We start from the raw sequence: 22,881 nt of genomic DNA, 5'->3' as shown, positions 1-22,881 counted from the left end.
AAATTATTATTATTATTATTATTATTATTATTATAGTGTAATCCTGTTAAAATAATTAAATCAAACATTACAACTGGGTTTCTTTTCTAAGTTTTTCCTTTCAAATTTATACATAGAAACCAGTTTTAGAAAATAAACTCAGGACTAACTAGCCAGAAGACTATGCAACGTGGATCAATTATATTCTAACCATATTTATATTCACTGGACTATGGAATATAGAAATGTGCACTGCCTTTTCTAACTTCAGTGAGTTGAATGGTGTCAAAGGTTTAAGTTATTTATTTGGCCATTTATTGATCTTTTCTAAAAATAATGAAGAAAGAAGAAAGAGAAAATAAAGCTTTAGCCTCAGAACATGTGTGTGTTTATGATTCAGTCATAAAAACACTCATTAAAAATAGTTTTACTTCAATGACTGAAATATCAAAATAGCATTTACCAACTAAGAAAACAAAGTAATATTGGAAATAGATTCAGAATAATGGTAGATCAATTTCCTTAATTATAAATTAAGTGGCTAGGTCAAGGTCATATAAGTAAATTGGTTAAAGAAACAAAGTTTAGTTTGGAGGGAAACAACATCTACTGAAATATTGTACATCACATTTTTCTACATGAAGAAAACAGTTTATTAGTGGACAAAATAAAATGAAGCAAAATTAGCTATATGTATATACAAATATACACATGCATGAATTATATATAGATACATACAACAAGGTCATTCAGATTTAAGCAACACAGAGCACTGAGTCACTTGAGTATAAAACAAAAACACAGCCAAGCACATTTACAATGAAATATGAAAAAAGTATGTGTAGGAAGATAGCATGAAGTGAAGGGAGGACTCATAAAATGCAACTTTCAATATAAGGGACTATACATAGGTCAGATGGGATGTTAGAATTAGAATTTAAGAGAAACGACAGAGTGTAATGGGGAAAGCACTAGTTTATGAATTAAATTTAAAAAAAAGAAAAACAAACCCTGGGTCCTAGTCCTGGTTCTCTCCCAACCACTCATCTGCCACCATTTTGCTATATAAAACATGGGCAAATCATGTCATATCTATAAGACTCAGTTTTTCATCTTTAATTTAGAATAAAGGTATTTAACTCCCTTCCTCACAGGCTTTTCAAAGGAAAGTACTAAACAAATTGTAAAATATAATGAAAGAGTAATTTAGTATTGTTGTTATTAAAAGAAACAAAAATTTAACCAGAAAGTGAAATTAATCTTATGATGGGTCCAGAATTAATTATGAACCCCACTTAACTGACTAAAACAGTGCCAGTGCTTTAAGGAGAGGAACCAGCCAATAGTAGTATTCCAGAAAGCTTACTTAATAAAATTTGGAGAAATTAGAAAGGGAAATTGGATCTATAACTAACCATGGAAATAAATAAAAAAAAGAACTGAAGTAAAAGATAAGGACGGTGAGAAAGGAGCACCCCCTGGCAAGGACTATGGAAGCCAATGTTACATGAATACCACGTGTGACAACTGACAAAAGCTGAAAAAAATGAGGTTAAGAAAAAGAAATGATAAGGCATGGCTGAAAGCTCATGAAGCTTTTTTAATTAAAAAAAAAATGACAATGTGATAATAGATGAAGTGAAAACCTGGGAGATGTGAAAGATATTTTTCAGGATCCACAGACATGTCCTTCCTCTTCCCTCCCTTTCCCTTCCTTCCCCCCCTCAAAAAGGATTCAAATATTGGGTGGCTGGAATTGTGGTGAAGGAAATCATCCTAACCAGTCAACCTTAGACCTTGGAGAATATTTTTACATGACTGAGCCAGGAGCTGATGAAGATGAAGCAAGCAAAAAAGGAAGGAAAAGGGAGGGACTGTTGGTACAGAAGAATGTATTCAGAGAGAAGGTGTCCAAGAAACCTTAATGGAGGATGGAATTCACCAGTACCTTTTTCCGGAACATTAGGCTTCTCCTTTTTGTGCTTATATTTGCTGACAATTTTGTGGAATAGGTTCTTTTTCTGAGACTGGAATGAACCTACAGACAATATTAATATAAATACATTTTTAATGAACAAGCTTTTATAAAACAGAGAAGTATCTTGTGATCTCAAATGATTACCCCGAACCCCCCACCCAAATGGGCCCAATGAGACATCCTCTAGTGGAAGAACAGATAAAAAACTTTTTCTTCTTTGGACACAGAAGGAGGGAGAATGTTTCCATTAGGTATTTATTGGGAAGAGACTTTCTTTAAGGCTAGTACAGACTGGGTTTCCCCCAAGCAGAAACCACACAGGATGTAGGAAGTAGAATTACATCCCATAGCTTTTAAGAAAGCCTGTTAGTAATGCAAGGGCTTTATCCTGTAGTCTGAACAAAGATTCTGCTTGTAAGAACAAATAAAACACCACAAAGGAAAGAACAGTATGAGCTTAATCTTTCCTAGCTTGCTGAGGAATTATATTAAGATGACTTTTGGCTTTTCAGAGAAAGCAAGTTATCCTTTTCAAGACATCTACTGACCTCATAATAACTGACTTTTCTTGCCTTTTACCTTTACTGAGAAAAAGGGGGGAAAGGGAGGCTTTTACAGAAAAGAATGATACTTGAAAAATCAAAATGTTTGCCTGGTTATTCTTTTTGGGGAGGGGCTAGAGTAGGAGGAAGTTCCAGTAAAAATTTGTTTAGGGAGTCTTTGCTCTATTAGAAAACAGAGAAGTGAGCATTCCAGATATTAACCAGAAAACCCTAAAGTAGAATTAGTCTCGCAATATTATTCACATTTTTTATAGCTTATTGAGGCTATTGAGCTTCAGGGTATTCTGTTTTGTGTGTAGTGACCTTTATGTTACAGATGAAGTTAACATTCCTGACTTATCAAACAGATTATTTTTCTCCATTTGTGGAGATATGATGGTTAACAGATTGACAGATTAGAAATAGTCTGCATGGTTATTTTAAACAAGGTGAGTAAAAGAAAAGGTAGTGTGTCTGACAGTTGAATAAAGAGGAATGTTTCTCTAATACATGTCAGATCTATATGCCATAGTCATAGTTGTATAGATGCAATCAATATACTGAACATCAAAGAATTTACTCAAGTATATTTTATACTTTCTAATACATCAAATTAGCTTGACAATCAATTTAATATGGTACTGATGTAAAACCAGATTCCATGTCAGTGAAGGCAGAAGGAATACAAGAGTTTTGAAATCTCTCAAGATTTTTTGGATATTAATTATTTTACTACAAAAATAATTTTAAAAATTCTATAGTAATGGTTAGAGAAAAGAGAAAGAAAATAAGTATTCAAATGCCTACTATGTGATAGGCACTTGTATTAAGCACTTAATAGCTTTTATCTCATTTGCCCCTCACAAGAATATTGTGAAGGACATGCTATTGTGATCTCCATTTTACAGTTGAGGAAGCTGACTCAGACTGAATTTAAGTGACTTGCCCAGGGTCACATGGCTAGTATCTGAGGCTGGATTGGAGATTAAAGTCTTCTTGACTCCAGGCTCAAGGCTGCAATCCACTCTCCCATCTAGTTGCTTTTAAATAAAGAAAATAATTTCTCTGTTCATTATTATTTAGAACAGGAATCTTTAATCCTTTTTGTGTCAAGTACTCCCTTTAGCAAACTGGTGAAACCCATGGATTCCTCCTCAATATAATATTTTTAAATGCATAAAATACAGTGAAATCTCAATTAGTATTTAATAATGAATCCTGTGAAGTGATTACATTATTTGAATTCACTATCTCTATTGGGCTGGAACAAACAATTATATTTTAAATAATTATACCTTTGAATGATTAAAGTTCAAATACATATAACCACTTTATAGTATTACAGACAGTTCTTGCTTTATGTAAATTTGCATTAAGAATTCTGAAGGGAATCTGAATGCTGACCCACAGCTGGGTGTTCTGCCACCACTATCACTGAAAATAAATTTAAACCATAGCCCCCATCCCCAAATCTCTCAAAAAACCCCAAACCCCTTCAAGTGAAGCAAAAGAACTTATGTAGAAAGGCTCTGCTGTCCACTCTGAATTGGAGGCTTGTCTTGAGACCTGTAGCAACAGAAAGGTGACCTTTGCCAAGCTTGGTCCATCTGATTACATGTCCGCCCCTCTATCTCCCTGAATATCTGTCTTCTCAGATCTCACATCAGTTTCTGGCCCAGATATTCCTCCTCCTCCTGTTCTTGCTCCTCTGTCCTTTCCTCCTAAGTGTCCTTAAACTATGAGTCAGTCCCCCATTCTACTGGATGCTCCCTTTTTACCCACCTCTCTTCCCCACCTGTGGACAAATCTGCTTTACATTAAAAATCACTTGACTTAATGATTCACTTACATAAAGCAAAAACTATCTGTAATTGATATCTAGATATAAAATTTAAAAGATTACAGAGGAAACCAAAGATTAGTGACTCCATGAAATCTACTTCTGGATCCACATCATGGACCTCTGATCTAGAGAGATCTATGAAGGGAAAAAACAGCTCTAGAATAAAGATGCAGTGTATAAAAATAGGCACAAAAATCAAGTTATTTATAGTACAATAGGTCAGATAATGAAGAAAAGGTTGAAAGCCTAAAGATTTAGGAAAGTTAGAATTCTAAACAGTACAATTTACCCAAGGACAATACTAAAAGTGGATCTTGTCAGTTTTCACACACAAAAAAGATCATTCTCTGGGATTCTCTAAGTGGAAGAGGATATTTGCAAACTTATTCGTCACTAAATGACTACCTTTTTAACTTGCTCCATCTCTCCCCATCCCCCCTAGAAAAATAAATAAATAAACCTGTAATTGAAAACTGAAATGAGTTACACAGTTGAATGCAAACTGTAATGAAACAACTTCAGAGCCAAGAAGTGATTTTTTGTTGTGTTTCAGTCATGTCCGACCTTTGTAACCCCATTTGGGATTTTCTTAGCAAACAAAGAAGTTAACAGTTATGTTTTTTTGCACCACTCTAAAGATACACATCCTAAAGAATGTGAAATCAAGTTACAAACATTACATATAATTTACCAAAGCTTTCATTCCTCCCCCTTTTTTAATTGTTAGGTTTTTTTTTTTTCACAACACAAAGTTGTTGTTCAGTCATTTCAGTTGTGTCCAATTCTTCGTGACCCAATCTCGCATTTTCTTGACTAAAATTGCTTGCCATTTCCTTCTCTAGATCATTTGCGGATGGGGAAATTGAAGTAAATAAGATTAAGTGACTTGCTCAGGGTCACATAGTAAATGTTTGAGGGTATATTTGAACTCAGGTCTTTCTGAGTTTTGTGGCTAATAAATTGCACCAGCTTGAGGCAGAGTGTTACATAGGTAATTGGAGGAGAACAGGAGGAAAATCTTAAGTCACTGGGGAAATACAGGAAAAGACAAATAAAAATGTCTTTATTAAGGAATCATCCTGGGTCTGAGGAGCAGAAGCTTGTTATCATAAAATAATCATGTGCCCTGTTGCTTCAATTCACCTTCAATATCATCAGTATTCACTCTGCTACTCAAAATGAACACAGGAGAGAAACCCTACATCCTAAATCCAAGTTATTTCAAACTAAAGCTTAGTGAACAACTGGGACTCAACAGTTACACACACACACACACATATTGGAATAATCATATACTAGACAGTGAGATGGTACCATAGTGCAGAGATTTCTGGGTTTTAAATAAGGAAGACCCGAGTTCAAATTTAGCCTCAGATATTATCTAACTGAACCTGGGCAAGTCACAGCCCAGGTGAGAGCTCACCTGTAAAATGAGCTGGAGAAGGAAATGGTGAATCACTCTGGTATCTTTGCCAAGAAAATCTCAAAAATGAGCTCATGGAGAATGAAACAAGACTGAAACAACTCAATTACAGGTTGTAAAAAATTTCAAAGTACTTAGCATGGTGCAGATGTGAACGCTGGCTATTATTATCATCATCTAGTAAATTACAAACTTCTCAAAGATTTAGACATTATCTTTTTTATCCTTGGATTCCTCTTCCCCTGACCCTCAGCACCATAAGTCCTTAATGTTTACTGAGCATATAATTTGTGAGTTTTGGCAACAGTAGCTATTCTGTCCTCTGCAATCTAAGAAGATGCCAGGTATTCTTTTGAACTATCTTTCCAACCATCATGCATTCAGAATAAATCACATAAAGGCAGGAAAGACTAGATAGAAACACACCATCCCTATTTTCCTATTTACTAAAAGGACATGGTCATAAAACACCTGCCAAGAGTGTAGCAGCTAATGGCTTCATAAAAACAGAGTAAACATAATCTTTCTAACTAAGGTATAACAAATGTTGCATGAATGTTCTATACTTTTAGGAAAAAAGACAGATGATTAGTAAATAAAAAGGATGAAACTTGGCAGTTAGTGAAATGATGACCAAAAAAAAAAAAAAAAACACAAAAACTTTACCAAAAAAAAAAAACACAAAAACTTTACAAAAAAAAAAAAAATCTAGTCGGCTAAATTACTCCAAGAGATAAAAACATAGGAGACTGAACAATTCCTTACCACCTGTTTTTTTCCTGACACATCACAGTAAAAGGATCTATTTTATAAGTTATAAGGATCATTCACTCAAAAGTAAACAAGAGCCAGGGTACTGACAGTTTAGTGGTCACTGGTAGGAGGCACCTCCCACTTACTCTCTGGTAGAACAAAGTGATCCTAAATCCTCTAAGTCAATTAATGAAATGCAAAAGAACAGTGAGTATCCAAAGCAATAGAATTGTGCTTTCCAGGTAGGCTTTCCTGCCCTGCTCCCACCCTGAATTATCATTGGGAAAGCAGAGCTATGTTTTAGTTAATGCTACCCAGCTAAGGGGAATTTTTAGCATTTTCTTTTTCCCATGAAGAGTTCGTAGGAAACTGTAACATGGGCTTTAAGTATATATATTACTCAGAAGCATACAGAAAAGAAGTTTCAAGAAAGAAAATTGAAGCATTTATAACAATTAATTATAACAGTATTGATTTCTAGGACTTAGGTATAAAAAAATCCTATACAGATACATCATTCCTTCTCCATCTTCCTCCCACAAGACACCAGCATCATTAGCAACTGTCATTAATTTCATGCTCATACATATTCCTATAGGGATAGGAAATGGCAGCCAGAGCAGAATTAATGGAGCCAGAAGCAAGCAACAGGTGGGCTTCCAGGTACTGAAAGGGAGCAGACCTTTGGGGAATGCAAGGTAATAAGTAGATTATTATGAACTGAAAAACATATTATCATAATCTAACTTGCTTAAATTCAGGCTTTTTATCATTTTATGCCTAATAATAAAAGCCATTTTTTAAAAAAGCTTTCCTAAATGTGAACTTTTGAGCTTTAATTCTATATATTAAAATAGTGGCCAATTAATATTTCCATATAGTTCTAAAGAGTCATAAAGTTTCTCCAGGGACTGCATTTAAGTCACAACAAACACAGATTTTCTCCTGAGGATGTTACAAAAATAGGTTTTTGGGTTTTTTTTTTTAAATGGCTCTCCAGGGAATGTGGTAGATATAAAAGAATATTTTGTAGTTATATGCTACAGCTGCACCCTAGGACTACAGATTAGGAGGGGAAAACCAAGACCATTCTATAAGCTAAGAAGAAAGAAAAGGTGGTATTATCATGAATGTAGGAGATTTTCCAGAAGCATTAACTTTTTAAGGGATTACATAAAAACATATATTTGGTATTTGGAGTAACAAAAATTAGTAACAATATCAATGAATTAGCATTCTCTGGTAATTTGGAAGGCTTCCAGGTAGGTGAACTAATTGGGCTTTGCTTTTTTATTACTCCAGTTGGAAATAAATGTTAGGCAGAGTTGTAATGATGAAATAGTTTTGAATGCAGAAATATAATTTTATGATTCTAAGTGACAAAAAGATTAGAGGTCTTGTTCTTTGCTCACTTTCCCACTTTTTTGATGGATGCAGAGGGAAATAATGATATGGGTCCAGTAAAATAATGAATACCTCTGGGATAGGTGTATTGTCAGTTGATTTTGACTTCTGTAATGGTAGATATGCTGCTCTAGTATCAGACCATTGACAGATGAGACTGTGCCGAGTCCAATTAAGGCAGAATGAAGAGGTGTTCCATTCTTGCTTAGTTCTCTGGCTTTCCTAAGGAGTCTGAAAATATCTTTCATGTGAATTGCAAGGAATTCCACTCTGGATTGGGGTTGTTAACAAATCATAGAAGTCTGGTTTCTTACACTAGAACAATATGAAGGTGGATTTGTATGCCTCTAGCATTATGTATGCTAGGTTAAAAAAAAAAAAAAAAAACCAAAAACCTATGTACAGACTGGATTGTATAAGTCAAAAGAAGTGATCACAACTGCCTAATAAATCAGGTTGGTTTTTGCAAGCACTGAAATTCATATTTAGAGAAAGAAAGGACTTCCCTGAATATGACATGTTCTAAATTTACCATAATTCTAAAAGACATGATATGCTCATTTCCTAATCTGTTAGCCCAACTACCTCTTATTTCTCTCATTTCATTTTCCAATTCTTTCCTTTTTTTTTTCTTTTGAATTTAGTTTGTCTTGAAATCCAAATGCATCAAAGCCATAAATGTGGATTAATATGGTGAAAGAAAGGGGAAGACAAAAAACAAAACAAAAAAACCTGAAGGTAGGCTGGACTAAAGTCAAAGGAATGATATGAACAGACAGATGAGATGAAAAACGAGAAAGGGAGAGAACAGAACCAAAAGATCTATAATGTTAATTTAAATAAATTCTCTCTACTGAAGTGGAGGCTTACTCACTTTAAATGGCAAATCATAAAGAACTTTGATTCAGATATTTTTGAAAGCCTGAGTTAATATATCATAATTTATAGTTACACTTAAATATAGACTTCTAGTAAAAATGAACATGTTTTAAAAGTAAATCCATGAACATGTAGAAAACACAAACTTAAAAACTAAGGAAATAAGACTAAGTCATTGTCCTGCATATTTGTTAGCTATAGGCTTCTTCCAAACAAATCAACAACTTGACACATATCTATTAATTAATTGCCTGTTATGTACTTAAGTCCATATTGCCTACTATGTGCTAACCCTGGGAATACATGGAACAGTTAAATTGCTGCAAATTGTTTAAAAAGAAAAAAATTTAATTGGTACTTAGGGCCATATTTTTCTTCTAATTACATCATAAAACTGAAAAATAAAAACATTTTAAATGTTTTATTTTATTATATTAAAGTAAATATGAAATAATTAAAATGTTTCACTGTTAATTTTATTATAGATAGTCTATCACAAATTTTATATTAGTAAAACTATTTTTAAAAATTTAAGAGAAAAAAAGGAAACAATTCATTCCTACTTCTGTCCCTACTTTTTCTTGATAGCTGAGAGACATCACTAGCCATTTCATTTACTTGTTCAGACCAAGAACACTGGGCCTAATCATAAAAAAGCATTAAAGAGGTTTATAGAGACCTCTGAGTAGATAATGTCTAGAAAAGAGATAGGACCGCCTCTAATCTTTCAAGTGGTCTATCTCTTTCACTTTCAGCTGCCACATAGTTCAGTGAGAAAACTGGATTGTTAATCACTGGCTAAAAGAATCTGAGTATTTGGGATGTTTTTTGGCAGAGTTCATTCTACCATAATACAGGATCTACAGTGGGAGAGATTGATTACCTGGAGTGCTACATGCCAGTGAGAATGCTGGGAGAACTCAGCAGCAGGTTGTAGTAAATATGCAAGTTTAACAATAAAAATTCCACAAGTTTGGATCTAAAATAATAATTGTAGAATGATTTCTCTAGGCAGTATGGTAAAATATATTATTAGTAGACTGGGAAGCAAGATGACATGGAGTTCAAGTTGTTTCTGATATATGCTAGTTGTGTGACCTTGAGCAGCAAGTACCAAGCCTTCAGAGCTTGTTATTTCAGAGCTCCAAGACCATAACCTGCAGAGATAATACCAGCATACAATAGGTAGGAGAGGGATTTTTGTCCTTAGTAGTACTCCTGTATCAATGAAATAAAGGGTACAGTCCCTATACCTTATGCTTATTAAAAAAATTCTACATAATTCACAATATTGGTTTAGCTTCTTATATAGATCTGTAATACAAACATATACAATAATATAATTCTTATATAGAATTACAATACAATTATAATATAATAAACATTAAATAAAAACAGGAACAACGGGACACATGAACAGAATGCTTGGATTCACAGCATCTTAGGTGGCACAGTGGATAGAGTACCAGAGCTGAGTTTAAATCCGGCCTGAGACTCTTAGGGGCTGTATAACCCTGGGCAAGCAATTTAACCCTGTTTTTCTCAGTTTCCTCATCTGTAAATGAGCTGGAGAAGGAAAAAACAAATCACTGTAGTATCTTTGCCAAGAAAACTCCTAATGGGGTCATAAAGAGTTGGACATGACCGAAATGATTGAACAAAAATTCTAGGGACATTTTATTTTCCAAAAAAGTGTTCAGACCCTATAAAACAAACCCTCTCTGTCTAAACATCCCTCTGTACTAAAGAGCAGCTGATTATGGAGCAGCTGGTATAGTAATTCCATTAATAACTTGTAGACTAGTATACTAGCGTTATGTTGGCATCCTAATATCAAATTATAATCAGTCACAAGCACATCTCTATAATTACTTTGCTAAGCAGAGCTTATATTATTTAATTTCTTCTTTACCAAAAAAAACCTTATTCTTTCCTTAATCTGAATAAGAATAAACTGCAAAGAGAGAAACAATTATGAAAATTTTAGAGGAAATCTAAACTCGTGTTATACACAAGAATATCTTATGATATGTGGTTTGGAAACATAATGTTTCAAAGCAAAGAAGGAATAAGAAAATAGTGTACTATGAAGTATCATTCATTAAGAACAAGAAAGGTAATATAATACAACTTTTGCTGGCATATGAAAACAATAGAATACAGACAACCAAGCCCCCAAAGAGGATTTTATATAAAATATTACAAAATAAATCCCAACTAAGAGATGGGCATGGTATATACTCTATAAATATTAGGCCAAACAAAAACTCTAAACCTCTCATGCTATATTTCATTCACCAACTTTAAAGCACTGTGCTATCTCAAATGAGGATAATACATTCTATATAACAATAATTTAAAAACTATTTTTACTTGTGTGAAAGTTGCTAATTCCAAATCTAAAAATAATTGGGGCTAAAAAAAAACCTCACAAAATCATCTAGTCTTGCCTGTTGGATTATTCTTTCCTATTCTACAACATTTATAGAGAAGAAGCACAATTTCCCTTGGTAACCCCATTATCATACATAACTATCCATCTGTTAAAAGTTTTTCTTTATACCCAATGTAGACTTCTTGGGTGACCTAGTTCCAAGTTTTCTTCATTTATCTAAATCAAATGTTACAGAGGCAAATTAATGTATACACCAGCAATTCTTTTAGTTTTTTTTATTCATAAACTTCACCTTTATTAATTAGGTGAGGAACCTGGATCAATTCTTGCCTTTCACTGCTCAAATAATAATTTTAACTTCCTCCTCCCCAATCCTGTCCACAATCATGAAAACCCAGTTATTTAAGGTCATTCAAGTCTTTTTTTTTTTTTAAGTTTGATAACTTTACCATTAATTTGAATTTAATTTTATCATTAGCCCATTTTTCATCCCCATAAGATTTCTTTAGGTCTTTGGAGTGAGGGTTAATAAAATAAATTATATTTTGTAGGGGAAAGAAACTAGTTTTTCTTTACTCTTTCTAGATTCTCCAAATCTATGTTTTCAAAATTACAGGAAAAGAAAGAAAAAATACATTTAAGATGAATATGAGATCATGTAAAAAGTGAGGACTGCTCTTCTATGATTTATACTGACAATAGCAATGATTTTATGACAGACTTTCAGTTAATTTAATGAAAATTAGTATACACCTTGGTATACAGAGCCAGATGTTAAAGAACTAAGGAAGCTTTATGATGTTTTAGTGATTTACTAGTATTCTGATCTTCAGAGACTAGTTCCTCCTGTTCAAATTAGTGCACTCTACTAAGTTCACCTTAAAGGAAAAAAAAAAATCTAAGTTTTATCAAGTTTTGAGAGAAAACATTTCTAGCGGAAAGTAAGACATGTTTTTCCAACTTAGCCCACACCTGGAAATGTGTACTAAGATGCAGCAAAGAGTAGTGATTCAGCAGAGAGAAGAACTGTATTCAAATTCTGGTCTGACATTTATTAGCTATGATTCAATGAACAAGTTATGGGATTTCTCTAAGCAATGAACTTGCATTCATAAAGTGAAGGCAATAAGATTCACTCTACCTCACATTGTTATTGGAAGGAAATTATTCTCCAACATATAAACTGTTTAATTTAATAAATAACTTAAAATACATTCCTGATCTCATTACACAAAAGTAATTTGGTACAAGTGAGTATTAGGATTCTCTGTACATAAAACTGATAGACTTTTAAATTTAGCATTTTCTGATAAAGATAAGGAAGAAATTTACTTCCTTAAGTAGGAAAGGGTAAAATAAAAAGATTTTTCTCAAATTACAAAGCTAATACAATAGCTGAGTCAACATACTTGGAACTTTAATGTAATATTCAATTGATCAATGTTGCCAGTATGAGATTGCTTCTATTCATTTGACAGACATAATTACCAAAGTAATAAATCTCTTGTTTTATAGTTTCAGTTAATCTTATATAGGTATTAACTCACATAGCTGTGACTTATGTGCAGCAGAAAAGTGCTATTCAAGCAGCAGTTTCTGCTGCAGAAAGCCTCAATACTAAGAAAGTAAGGCTAATCTCAGGGTTGGGATGTTAGAGAATTTATATAAACTGTGATTTAAAAATAAAGTCTTGAATGCATGTTTGATTGAAAGACTGGAAAGAAAAAAAACAAAAAACCCCACACAACAACTACAACAATAGAGAGAAACAAGGAAAAACCTTTAGAAAAGAACAAAATGGAGAACAACTTGGAAAATGATCAACAAGATGAACAATCTCCCTGTCTCCAGCATTATGTGAGTCAAGAAGGCAGGATTTCAGAAGACAATTTATTACAGAGTCTGACAGTGCTGCAGAAAACTATAGCACATCTAACCTTTGCTGGTTTTAGTCTGTTCTGATGAAACATTTCCAGTCTTCTTCTTTTTTCTTGGAACAGATACACTTTTCCGGTCAAATGTGACAGGACTGTATTGAGGGAGGCTATTGAATTTTTTTTCAAATTCTTCTTCCAGCTTTGCTAAGCTAATGGAAGGGGAAGAAAAAAATCAAACAGCATGTGAAGCACATGGTTTCAAATAAATAGAGGAAAATATGTTAACAAATATATCATTTGAAAGAAGTAGAGAATCTTTTTGTGACCCTGGGAATAAAAATACTATCAGTGGATTTTAGATAGGAAAAAAAAATGCAATATGAGAAGAATATATTTTGCTCAGAATGTTTACCAATAACACTTTTGGTGGAAATATTCATGACAGACAATTTAAATGTGTATTGAAACATTTTAAAATCTAAAACATTATACTATGAAATTCCTAATATATTATTGATTTTTTTTAATCTTTTAAAGGATAGGGGAGGGGTTGAAAGGAAGGCGAGAATATGGAATTTAAAAATTTTAAAAAGAGACTGAATTACTCTGCCTTCCTTCTCTTGATTAACTCTAATTTATCCCATATATATCTTGTTTGTACATAGTTATTTGCATATTGTCTCCTCTGCTAGACTGAATCTTCAAGAGTAACTTTTGCTTTTGGCTTTGCTTCATTTCCCAAGTGCCTAACATATCATAGGTGCTTAATAGATGCTCCTTAGACTAAATTACTCAGGTAACACATAGGTGGTTTTTAAATTTTCATTTAAAAATACATCTTTTGATATCTTTTAGTCTTTAACAAAGGGAACCTTTTTTGAAAAATTATGGCTAGGGTACACTGACTCTACAGACCTACAGCACCAAAAGGTCATGTTCTCTATAGGTACTTGCCTTTTTTAACTAGTACACTGTTACTGTTTAGTCACTTTTCAATCATGTCCAACTGTGTGACTCCATTTGGGGATTTCTTGGCAAAGAAACTGGAATGGTTTGACATTTTCTTCTCCAGCACATTTTACAGATGAGGAAACTGAGGCAAACAGGGCAAAGTGACTTGCTCAGAGATATTAAATATGTGAGGCTGGATTTTAAGTCAGGTTTTTTTGATTCCAGGCCTGATACTCTATTCACTGTACAACCTAGCTGCTCAAATTCTGTGTGTGTATAACATATTCGCAAGCAATTTTATAGCAGTAGGCTTTGAAATATAATGCTTTTGTTTTGTGAGGAAAAAAGAAAATAATTTTGAAAATAAGAACAAAAAAAAATCTAAAGAGCTAGCAAAAAAAAAAAAAAAAAAAAAGGACCTAGACTTTCAAAAGGTCAATTTGTTTTAAAAAGTATTATAAGAGAAGCAAGGTAACTTTGCCCAAGATGACCTTCAGAAATACTGCATCAATAGTTGGGAGGTCCTCTTATTGATTTTGACATATTCAATGTATTTGGTAATTCTATTGTGCCCACAATATCACTGCTTGCTGCTGGCTTTAAATCTGATGAAATTTAACTCAAAGGCAGCCTGTGCAGATAGAGAGACTACTAGAGAACCACCATGTTTGATACTGTGAGGTTGCAACAATCCATGAAACAGTTTAATAAAGGGAAAATAAAATTCTGCAGCAAACAGAACAATTTCTCCTATTAGGATACAACCTTTTATTTTTTGCTCACCAGGAGGAAAGGGTATATGTGATTTAAGGCTATGGATATGAGTATCCTTTGGAGTTTCTGACTCAAGGATCTCCTTGATACCCTGTTGGCAGTATTCATGGAGTGCAGGATTAGGGAAGCTTTTCTCTGCCAAGGGCCATTTATAACATCATTCACGGGCCACACAAAATTAGCAACGCATAGAACTCAAGCAGTAGGAAGCTATTGTACCTAATCTTCAGCTCCTCATCGCCTATAGTTGCCTTAGCAAATGATTTTGAGGGCACTGTATGAGCTATAGGCTGGAGGTTCCCCATCCTTGATGCAGTAGAACAATAATTATAATGGAAAATCTCTGGTTAAAGAGCTTGAATGGAGGGGTCTGTGAGTATCCCAAAGGTATCAGAGATTGACCAGGTTAGGGAAGAATTCTTTCCAGTCCAAGATCCTTAAGCCTGTACACTCCATTGTTAACCTAAATTATTAAGAGCCTTGTTGCAGCCTGTTTGGCAGGCAAAGAGGAAGAACTGCATCCTTGTGCCTAAAATATCCTCTTCTCAGCCTCCCCATAACCTGGGAGGAAGCGCTGCTCTTAGGTAAGTGAAATGAGGGGGAGGGTTCAAGAGTTAATTGATTCCTCCTCTTTTCCTATAGTTTGCTCATTTATAGAGTGAAAGAATTGGACTAAATCAAGTTTTTTGGTTTTTTTTTAACTTTGGGTCCATGAACTTGTTTTTCAAAGTATTTTGATAACTGAAACAAATTATCATAAAATATTGAAACTTCTTAGAAAAGACCTTAGCAAGATAATCTAATAATTCTAGGTATGACTGGTTTCTTTTGTAACCCTATGTATTTTATTTTTATGTATTTAAATAAATATTATGAAAAGAGATCCATAATACACAAAAAGGTTAAGAATCTATGGATTAGATTATCTCTCTAAGCTCTCTTCTGGTTTCAATATCTTATGAGAAATTGCTTTAGTTTAAAAATGATCTCCATTTTGGAGGAATGGAACCATATGAGAAGTCACAATTCAATAAGAAAGGAAGGTGGAAACACTATTAACTAAATTCAAGGGAAGCAGCATAGAAAAAGGTTATTATATATTGTGGGTGACATTTTTTCTAGGTTAAGAATGAATGTTAAGCCTAATGGAAATCAGCTTTTCATTTGAATGATGTACAAAAGCTATCTGCAGGTAATAAGGCTTAAAAATGTTTTCAGAAGTTAAATGTAAAAGAGGGATATAATTAGGAAGACTTATTGATGGTTGTGTATGAGTGTGTGTGCATGCGTGTGTCTGTATGTAAGAGAGAAGAAGGTAAGTGGATTTCTGTTTTCTTTGCAGCAGTTTGTCAAGTTAGAATTGAAGTGAGAAAGTATATGGATGAATAATTTCCTGAGCTTAAAGGTTAAAATGTTCATTTATAATTCTCAGGGAATGATATCTGTTACCATTTCTCACAACTCAAAGTGGACAAATTCTAAACTAGGAAGTGCTAAACAGTTCCAACTGTCAAATTCTACCCAAAAGGGAAAAAAAAAAAAAAAAGAAATGAAAGCTATTCTTGATTTAAGTATGGAGATGAAAAATTTGTCATTAATATACATATGGGCATGAGATCTTTACAAACAGAGTAAAGTCATAAACTAACCTTTTTTTTTTGAGTCAAATTTCCACTAGAAAATTCATTTTTTTTCCTGCGCCCTAAAAATGCTTAATTAAAGTATCTCTATTTGTTGTTATGTCCTTAAATGAGTACAAGTGAATTTTTCTGGTTGTAAGTAAATTCCTACTTCTCTTTTCTAGTAATCCACTGCTAAATAATATCTAAAACTTTACATGTATCTTTCTTTAGCATAAAGTACCATATAGAAGTGGGAGACATCTAAAAAGGCAAATGACTTTGACTCAAAGCACTCAGTTTTTTCTTTCTTGGTAACATTACATTTAACAATGCCTTTGGGTCAGGAGTAATGAGAAAATGTCAATGGTACTGTTTTAAATGTGATGGTTAATCTAATTAGACTTAGTTTGGTTTAAAAAAAAAAAACAAGAGGAATGAAATAAATTATCTGAACCTTTAGAAATCATTATTTAAAATAATTTCTTCCCTTTTTATTTTATGATAAAATACAGCCTTGGTGAAGAGCTTCAGATACATTCTTGCAAAGGATCAGTTGAAAGGACTGAATTGTTTCACCTGGAGAAGTATTTGAAAGGTTGTCATATGGGAATGGGATTAGACTTATTGTAAGCCCCACAGGGAAGATCTAGCACTAGTGGGTAGAAGCTGCAAAAAGAAAATTTCAGACTTGATATAAGGAAAAGCTCCCTAATAACTAGCCTAGCTATTCAAATGTGGAAAGGACAACAACAAAGGGTAATGGATTCTCCCTCAGAGAATGTCTTCCAGCAAAGGCTGGGATGATGACTTGGTCAGCTATGCTGTATGTAGAGGGAATTTTTATTCAGGTATGGATTGGAGTATAAAGCCTTTGAGATTCTATGATTAAATCTAACCTAAGACTGACACTTTTACAGTACTAAACATATCTCCTTCTATTTGTGTTCTTTCATCAACATAAAGTGTATTTACTTTTAAATATGCTCAATACATTGCAGTGACTGCATAAAATGAGCATACATGCAAACATATTGATAAAGGGTTCTACCACTTAGTGGTACACACAAAAAAAGGCCCCTCATTTTTATTCAATTTGTTCTCTTCCAATTGGACTCCTGAGAAATCTCTAAGGATTTCTGGCAGCAGTACAACTGAATAGGCGGATTTCTTTTCTTACCACCGTGGACAAAGTAGCGTGACACTGCTAATTTAATAACTCAATTTCTCTTCATGTCCCCAGGAATTACTTCTGTATGGCTTCTAGCATTATAATTTGAACAATTCTTAATTATTTTTACCTTGATTTAATATTACTATCTCATATCATATTTTGCAAAAGGAAGCTCCCCCTTAACACTGAAAAAAATCAGCCAACTTTTGTGGCTTTGTTCATTTTAAAGTAAAGAAATGTTTAAAATAAAATAAAGGCAGATGAAGGAGTAATTTTAATTTCTTTTTCCTGTTCCTGTAGTTGTTTACTCATACAGCAGAATGGCATGGATTTATCTACTAGATTAAATTCTGATGGCTATTTTCCTTCATTATATTTCATATCAGCCTAGAATTTTAAAGCTCCAACTGAATTTAAGAGATATTTTGGTCCAAATTATTCCTTTTATGCATGAGATAACCTGATTGCCATGTTTTTGCCTTGTTTTGTATACCTAGTGCTTAGCACAAGGCCAAGCACAGTAAAAAAAAATTCTTTTTGATTGACTATCATCTGACTTCAAAGATGACAAAACCTTCAAGATTATTATACAGTCAGTCAGTGGCAAATAAGGATTAGAATCTATGGCTCCTAATCAAGGCTCCATCAGCTATACTACTAGCCTATTGCTCTTGTATTTTTGAAACCTTCTTGTAGCACCCAAGCACTAAAATGAATCATTCTTTAAAATATATAATGATAACAATGTTTTGCAGAAATATACAGTATGGTTGAAAGACTGCCAACTACAGAGCTCTGATCAATGTGGTGATCCACCATGATTCCAGAACACTAATGGGAAAGCATTTCTCCTTTTTGCAGAGATGTGATTATCTGGAGGTATGAGATGAAGTATACATTTTTTAGACATGGCCAATGATTTGTTTTGTTTGATTAAGTATGTCACAAGGGAAGACTCCACTGATAGTAATGGTGAGAAAATAACTTTTAACAAGATCATCAAAAATACATTAAAAAAAAAAACATATGATGTTGAGTGCCATTTGTGCTGTATGCCTTCTCTGCCTAAAGTAATGATTCTCGAATCTAGTATTATGAATACCTAATACTAAGACACATTTGGAATCAGAGAACTTGGATCCAAATTTCACTCTTGACACTGTTTACCTCTGAGTCTTTGGGCAATTTACTTAAATTTTTCTGGGCCCCAGTTTCCTTACCTGTAAAATGGAATTGGAAAAAAAAGAAGAATGTTGGATTGGGTGATATCCAATGTTCCTTACAGCTCTAAATCTATAATAATCTAATATCACTAATTATATTTAAATGAAGCACAAGACATTTCAGTTTCTTTATACCTATCCCCTATTGTACTAGATTTAATCATAAATCACTTAAATTCTAAAAGACCATTTCCTCAACTGTTTAAAAAAAAAAGTTGTGAAACTCAAATAAAAAAATGAACTGAAAATACTTTACAAACTTTAAAACACTACATAAGTATCTATCTATTATTGTTGTTGTTATCATCTCATAGGAGGTACTGAATTCTCAAAAAAAAGTAAAAGCAAAAAATATTTTAATTGAGTTTAATTAACAAACGTAAACGTAATTAGGCAGAAGTTGACGGAGAACTTCTATACCTGATCAAGAGAAATTATAGCTCTCAGCACAGAAAATAATAGTTATTGCCTCTACCTTATAAATAGCCTTGATTTGTTTTTGTTTTTTTTGCCTGTGCCTTGGGGGGAGAGTGGATGAGATCTAAATTAACTTAAAAATTCTTCTATTTTAGAGAATTGTATTTGACCACGTAAATACTTACAATAATAACTATTATAAGATTATATATGTATATATTTATAATATATTAAAGGTATTTTAAATCTATATTTACATCTATACATTAGATGTAGGCAGATGTATGTTTAATACAATTATATGTCTACATACAATAATATATAATTATCAATGGTGCAACAGAAAGAGTGATGGATTAATAGCTGAAAGAACTGGGATCTTTCTTCTGCTGTTAACTACCTATGTGATTTTGGGTAAATTTTAACTTTTCTGGACCTTAGTTTCCTCAAACGTTAAATGAGGATGTTGAACTAGATGACCTCAAATATTCATTCCAACTCTTAAATCTTAAGCACCATTTTCCATAAAACTTTGACCAACAACTTGGGTTCATATTGCCTCTTCCTCCTTTCATTTTCCTCAGTTGTCTTCTACAAAACACATTTTGGTAACCCTTTTTTACATTGTTCTTTCATTGTTTCATATTCAGTTTAGTTTAACATAATTATTGAGTATCTCCTGCTGAACTACTATTTTCTTATCTCTCCAATAAGAATGTAGACTTCTTTCAAGGATGGAGAATATCATATGCTTCTGTATCACCTTTTTTGTGTGATAAAATGTAAGAAAAATAGAAAGAGCTCAATTATACTAGGAATTACTATCAAATGGCTAAGATGCTCCAAATGCTGGAAGTCAAGCTAATCATTTGATGGTTTTGACTAAGATGAGTTTCTACAGAAATGAGGGTGGTGTGCAAATCTGAGAGATTTTTATTTGGATTAGGGAACTAGCATGTGAAAAAAATATTTTTGAATATGCAAGATTGATTATGCTCATCATGAAATTTTCACTATGCTGTACACAGGTTGTGCTCAAGTATAGCAAGTGTAGACCCAAGTATAACTAACTTACCCAAGGACAAACTCTTCCTTTGGCTTTGGTCTTTTTAGTTTTTTACTCCCACTAGTCCCACACTGGGTAAATGACCAATTTTCTTCATGCCAACACCCTTCATGATCAGAGGAGCTACCTTTTCCTGAGCTTCTTTTCCCTATGAAAATAAAATAGAACAGGTTTCATGTGGCTATCTTGAGGGCAGAAAAGCATTGTATCAACCTCACAAATAGTTTAATTTAAATTACCTTGATGTAAACATGACAGATTTTTTTTGTAAATGATCCGTGCTATTCCATAACTAAGAGAATAAGTAATAAACTTACCTAGTATCTTTTGAATCTCTTTTGTTATGTATGTTAAATGATAATGGAATGGAGGACTCAAGAGTGAATTGAGCAATAACAACATTTTTCTTATTCAGGATTTTTAAACATCTGAGAACTATTTTGCTTTTAGCATTATTATTTCTGGCTTTTTTACAATTCTCTTGTGAGATCATATATTCACTCCCTGGCACCCTGTTTCAAAGTCCATCATAACTAATGAGTTCATGTTTCTTTTCACTCAAGCCTTTGACATATATCCTTATCCATGTAAATAGAATTATTAAAATCAAATCAGAATAACATTATACAAGATAGAACACAATGCAATACACTTAGGAAGTACTTAATATGCTCATTGGTTGAATTTTTAAAAATGAAGATGCAGTCTTACAGAAATTCTAGATTCATTCCATATAAAATATTGTATTTTTTAAAGTATACTACTCCACCTATAGTTTTGATTATGCCATAAAATAATGCAGGGTATATATTTTTCCTCAAAGAATTAGTAGTTAGCTTTAAGTTATGATCCCATCAAACAGATCAGCATAATATAGTAATTTCTTTGGATCAGTTCTAATTATTTCCTACCATTAAAAAAAGTAACACTTATCTTTGCTTTATCATGTTCTACCTTGTTTTTAAAGTTACTTTATTATTTAAATTCCTTCCTCCCATTAGATTGTAAGCTTTCCTGAGAGCAGTCTTTTTTTTAATCTGTTACCTCCTTTTTCATTTAGAATAAAACTAGTATATAGTAATTAACATATGCTTTGCGAATTGAAATTTTTTTTTAAATCCCTAAATTCAACTAAATTACTAGACCCAAAGAATACTAACCTAAATCGCAATTTTTATAATTTGCCAATCTGCAATAATTTAAAGCTACTAGAGAATTGTGCTCTAGAAATTGACAGCAGTCCAGGAAATGAATGGAAAATGACACCAATCATGGAAAACGTGTAATCAAAATGACCGTACCACTGCTGGCCAAGTGAAAACGGCTGCTGTTCCTTCCATTAGATCTAAAGAAAAGGCTCTGATGCTCTTTTTCACTCCCCACTTCAGCACCACAACCACCTACCTCTGTCCACATTAGCTCGCAGGGAAGTGAGCATGCCCTCTGAGACCAGAGTTTTATAAAGAGCACCTTTGCAAGACCTCTCAGATTTCCTTGAGCCACAGATTTCTATCTTTCTATTACAGTCACTCTCCTCTGTTTTGACTTGTCCTGGCAAGCTCTGCGGTAGAACCTCCTCCGTCGGAGTCAATGGTTCTGCTCTTACACACTCTGGAATCTCTCCGGGAACCTCTTTGTTGGCAGTAATGCTAATGAAATCCAAAGGCTTGGTCTCTTTGGTGGGGTTTGACAGTTTCTCCTTTGACATCTTCTTATCTTTTGACTTGATTTTTTTCTTTGGTGACTTGGTGTCCAGAATGCTTCCCTTCACACTTGAGGATGTGCGAACTTTTTTGCGAGGAGTTTCACCAAGTTTCTCGATGCCCCAGTCTCCTTTTGCAACTGCTTCAATAGTATATATAACACTCTCAATATCAGACTCGGAGGATTGCCTCTTTTTGCAGGTTTTCTTGGGAGTGGACTTTTCATTCCCATGTCGGTCCATTTTGTTCTTCTTCTTTTTCTTTTTTAGCTTCTCTGGTTTGCTTAACCCTAAGGTGTCTTCAATGATCACAGCTTCGTGAGAATGGCAAATGGGATCTTTTCTGCTGGGACTATCACTCGTGATTAGCTTACTACTGATGGAAGAAGAAGGATCAATGAAGTGGCTACAGTTTTCATCTTCCCTCAACTCTTCTTTTTTAATCTCTTCACCATCTTCCTTCTTTCCCTCCTTCATTTGGTCCACTGTAATCTCGTCAAAGTTTGTGACACTTGGGCAGTCTTTGACTATTTTTTCATCTGGCTTTTCTAATTCTGTCTTCTGCAACTTTTCTTCTTCTGATTTCTCTTCTTTTATTTCCCTTTCTACTTTTCCCTTCTCAGATTCTTCCATGCTTTTTCCTTCTGATTCTTTTGCTTTTGTCACTTTTGAGTCTTCTACTTTTACTCCTTCTGATGCTAGGCACATCTAAAAAAAAAACACAGAAAAAATTGTTTCTTTTTATCATCCATTTCTTAAAATTAATTTTATATTCTCTAATAATGTCTTTTAAAAATGATTTCATGATTGGATAAGTTAGCTTATTGCTCTCCAAAATATTTTAAGTGATTTTCTATAATGGGCTGAAGCTTGAGTTGATGC

At 33.4% G+C, this 22,881-nt stretch overlaps 1 protein-coding gene across 13 annotated transcripts in view; it reads right to left on the bottom strand.

The window, feature by feature from the left end:
• BBX (BBX high mobility group box domain containing) overlaps nucleotides 1-22,881 on the bottom strand; it is a 350,166-nt gene that overhangs the window by 23,310 nt on the left and 303,975 nt on the right. For 12 of the 13 annotated variants that reach the window (XM_023498945.2, XM_023498944.2, XM_031959626.1 and 9 more), the window contains 4 exons: nucleotides 21,702-22,707; nucleotides 20,307-20,445; nucleotides 13,134-13,282; nucleotides 1,928-2,017 (listed from right to left, as the gene is read on the bottom strand). In XM_023498945.2, coding sequence (XP_023354713.1) covers nucleotides 1,928-2,017; nucleotides 13,134-13,282; nucleotides 20,307-20,445; nucleotides 21,702-22,707 — 1,384 coding nt within the window. The remainder of the gene's footprint in view (nucleotides 1-1,927; nucleotides 2,018-13,133; nucleotides 13,283-20,306; nucleotides 20,446-21,701; nucleotides 22,708-22,881) is intronic. The other variant, XM_031959625.1, reaches the window with a different exon arrangement.

This window comes from Sarcophilus harrisii, chromosome 3 (genome assembly GCF_902635505.1).
Source record: "Sarcophilus harrisii chromosome 3, mSarHar1.11, whole genome shotgun sequence".
NCBI lineage: Eukaryota > Metazoa > Chordata > Mammalia > Dasyuromorphia > Dasyuridae > Sarcophilus > Sarcophilus harrisii.
This window is presented reverse-complemented; position numbering and strand designations above follow the sequence as displayed.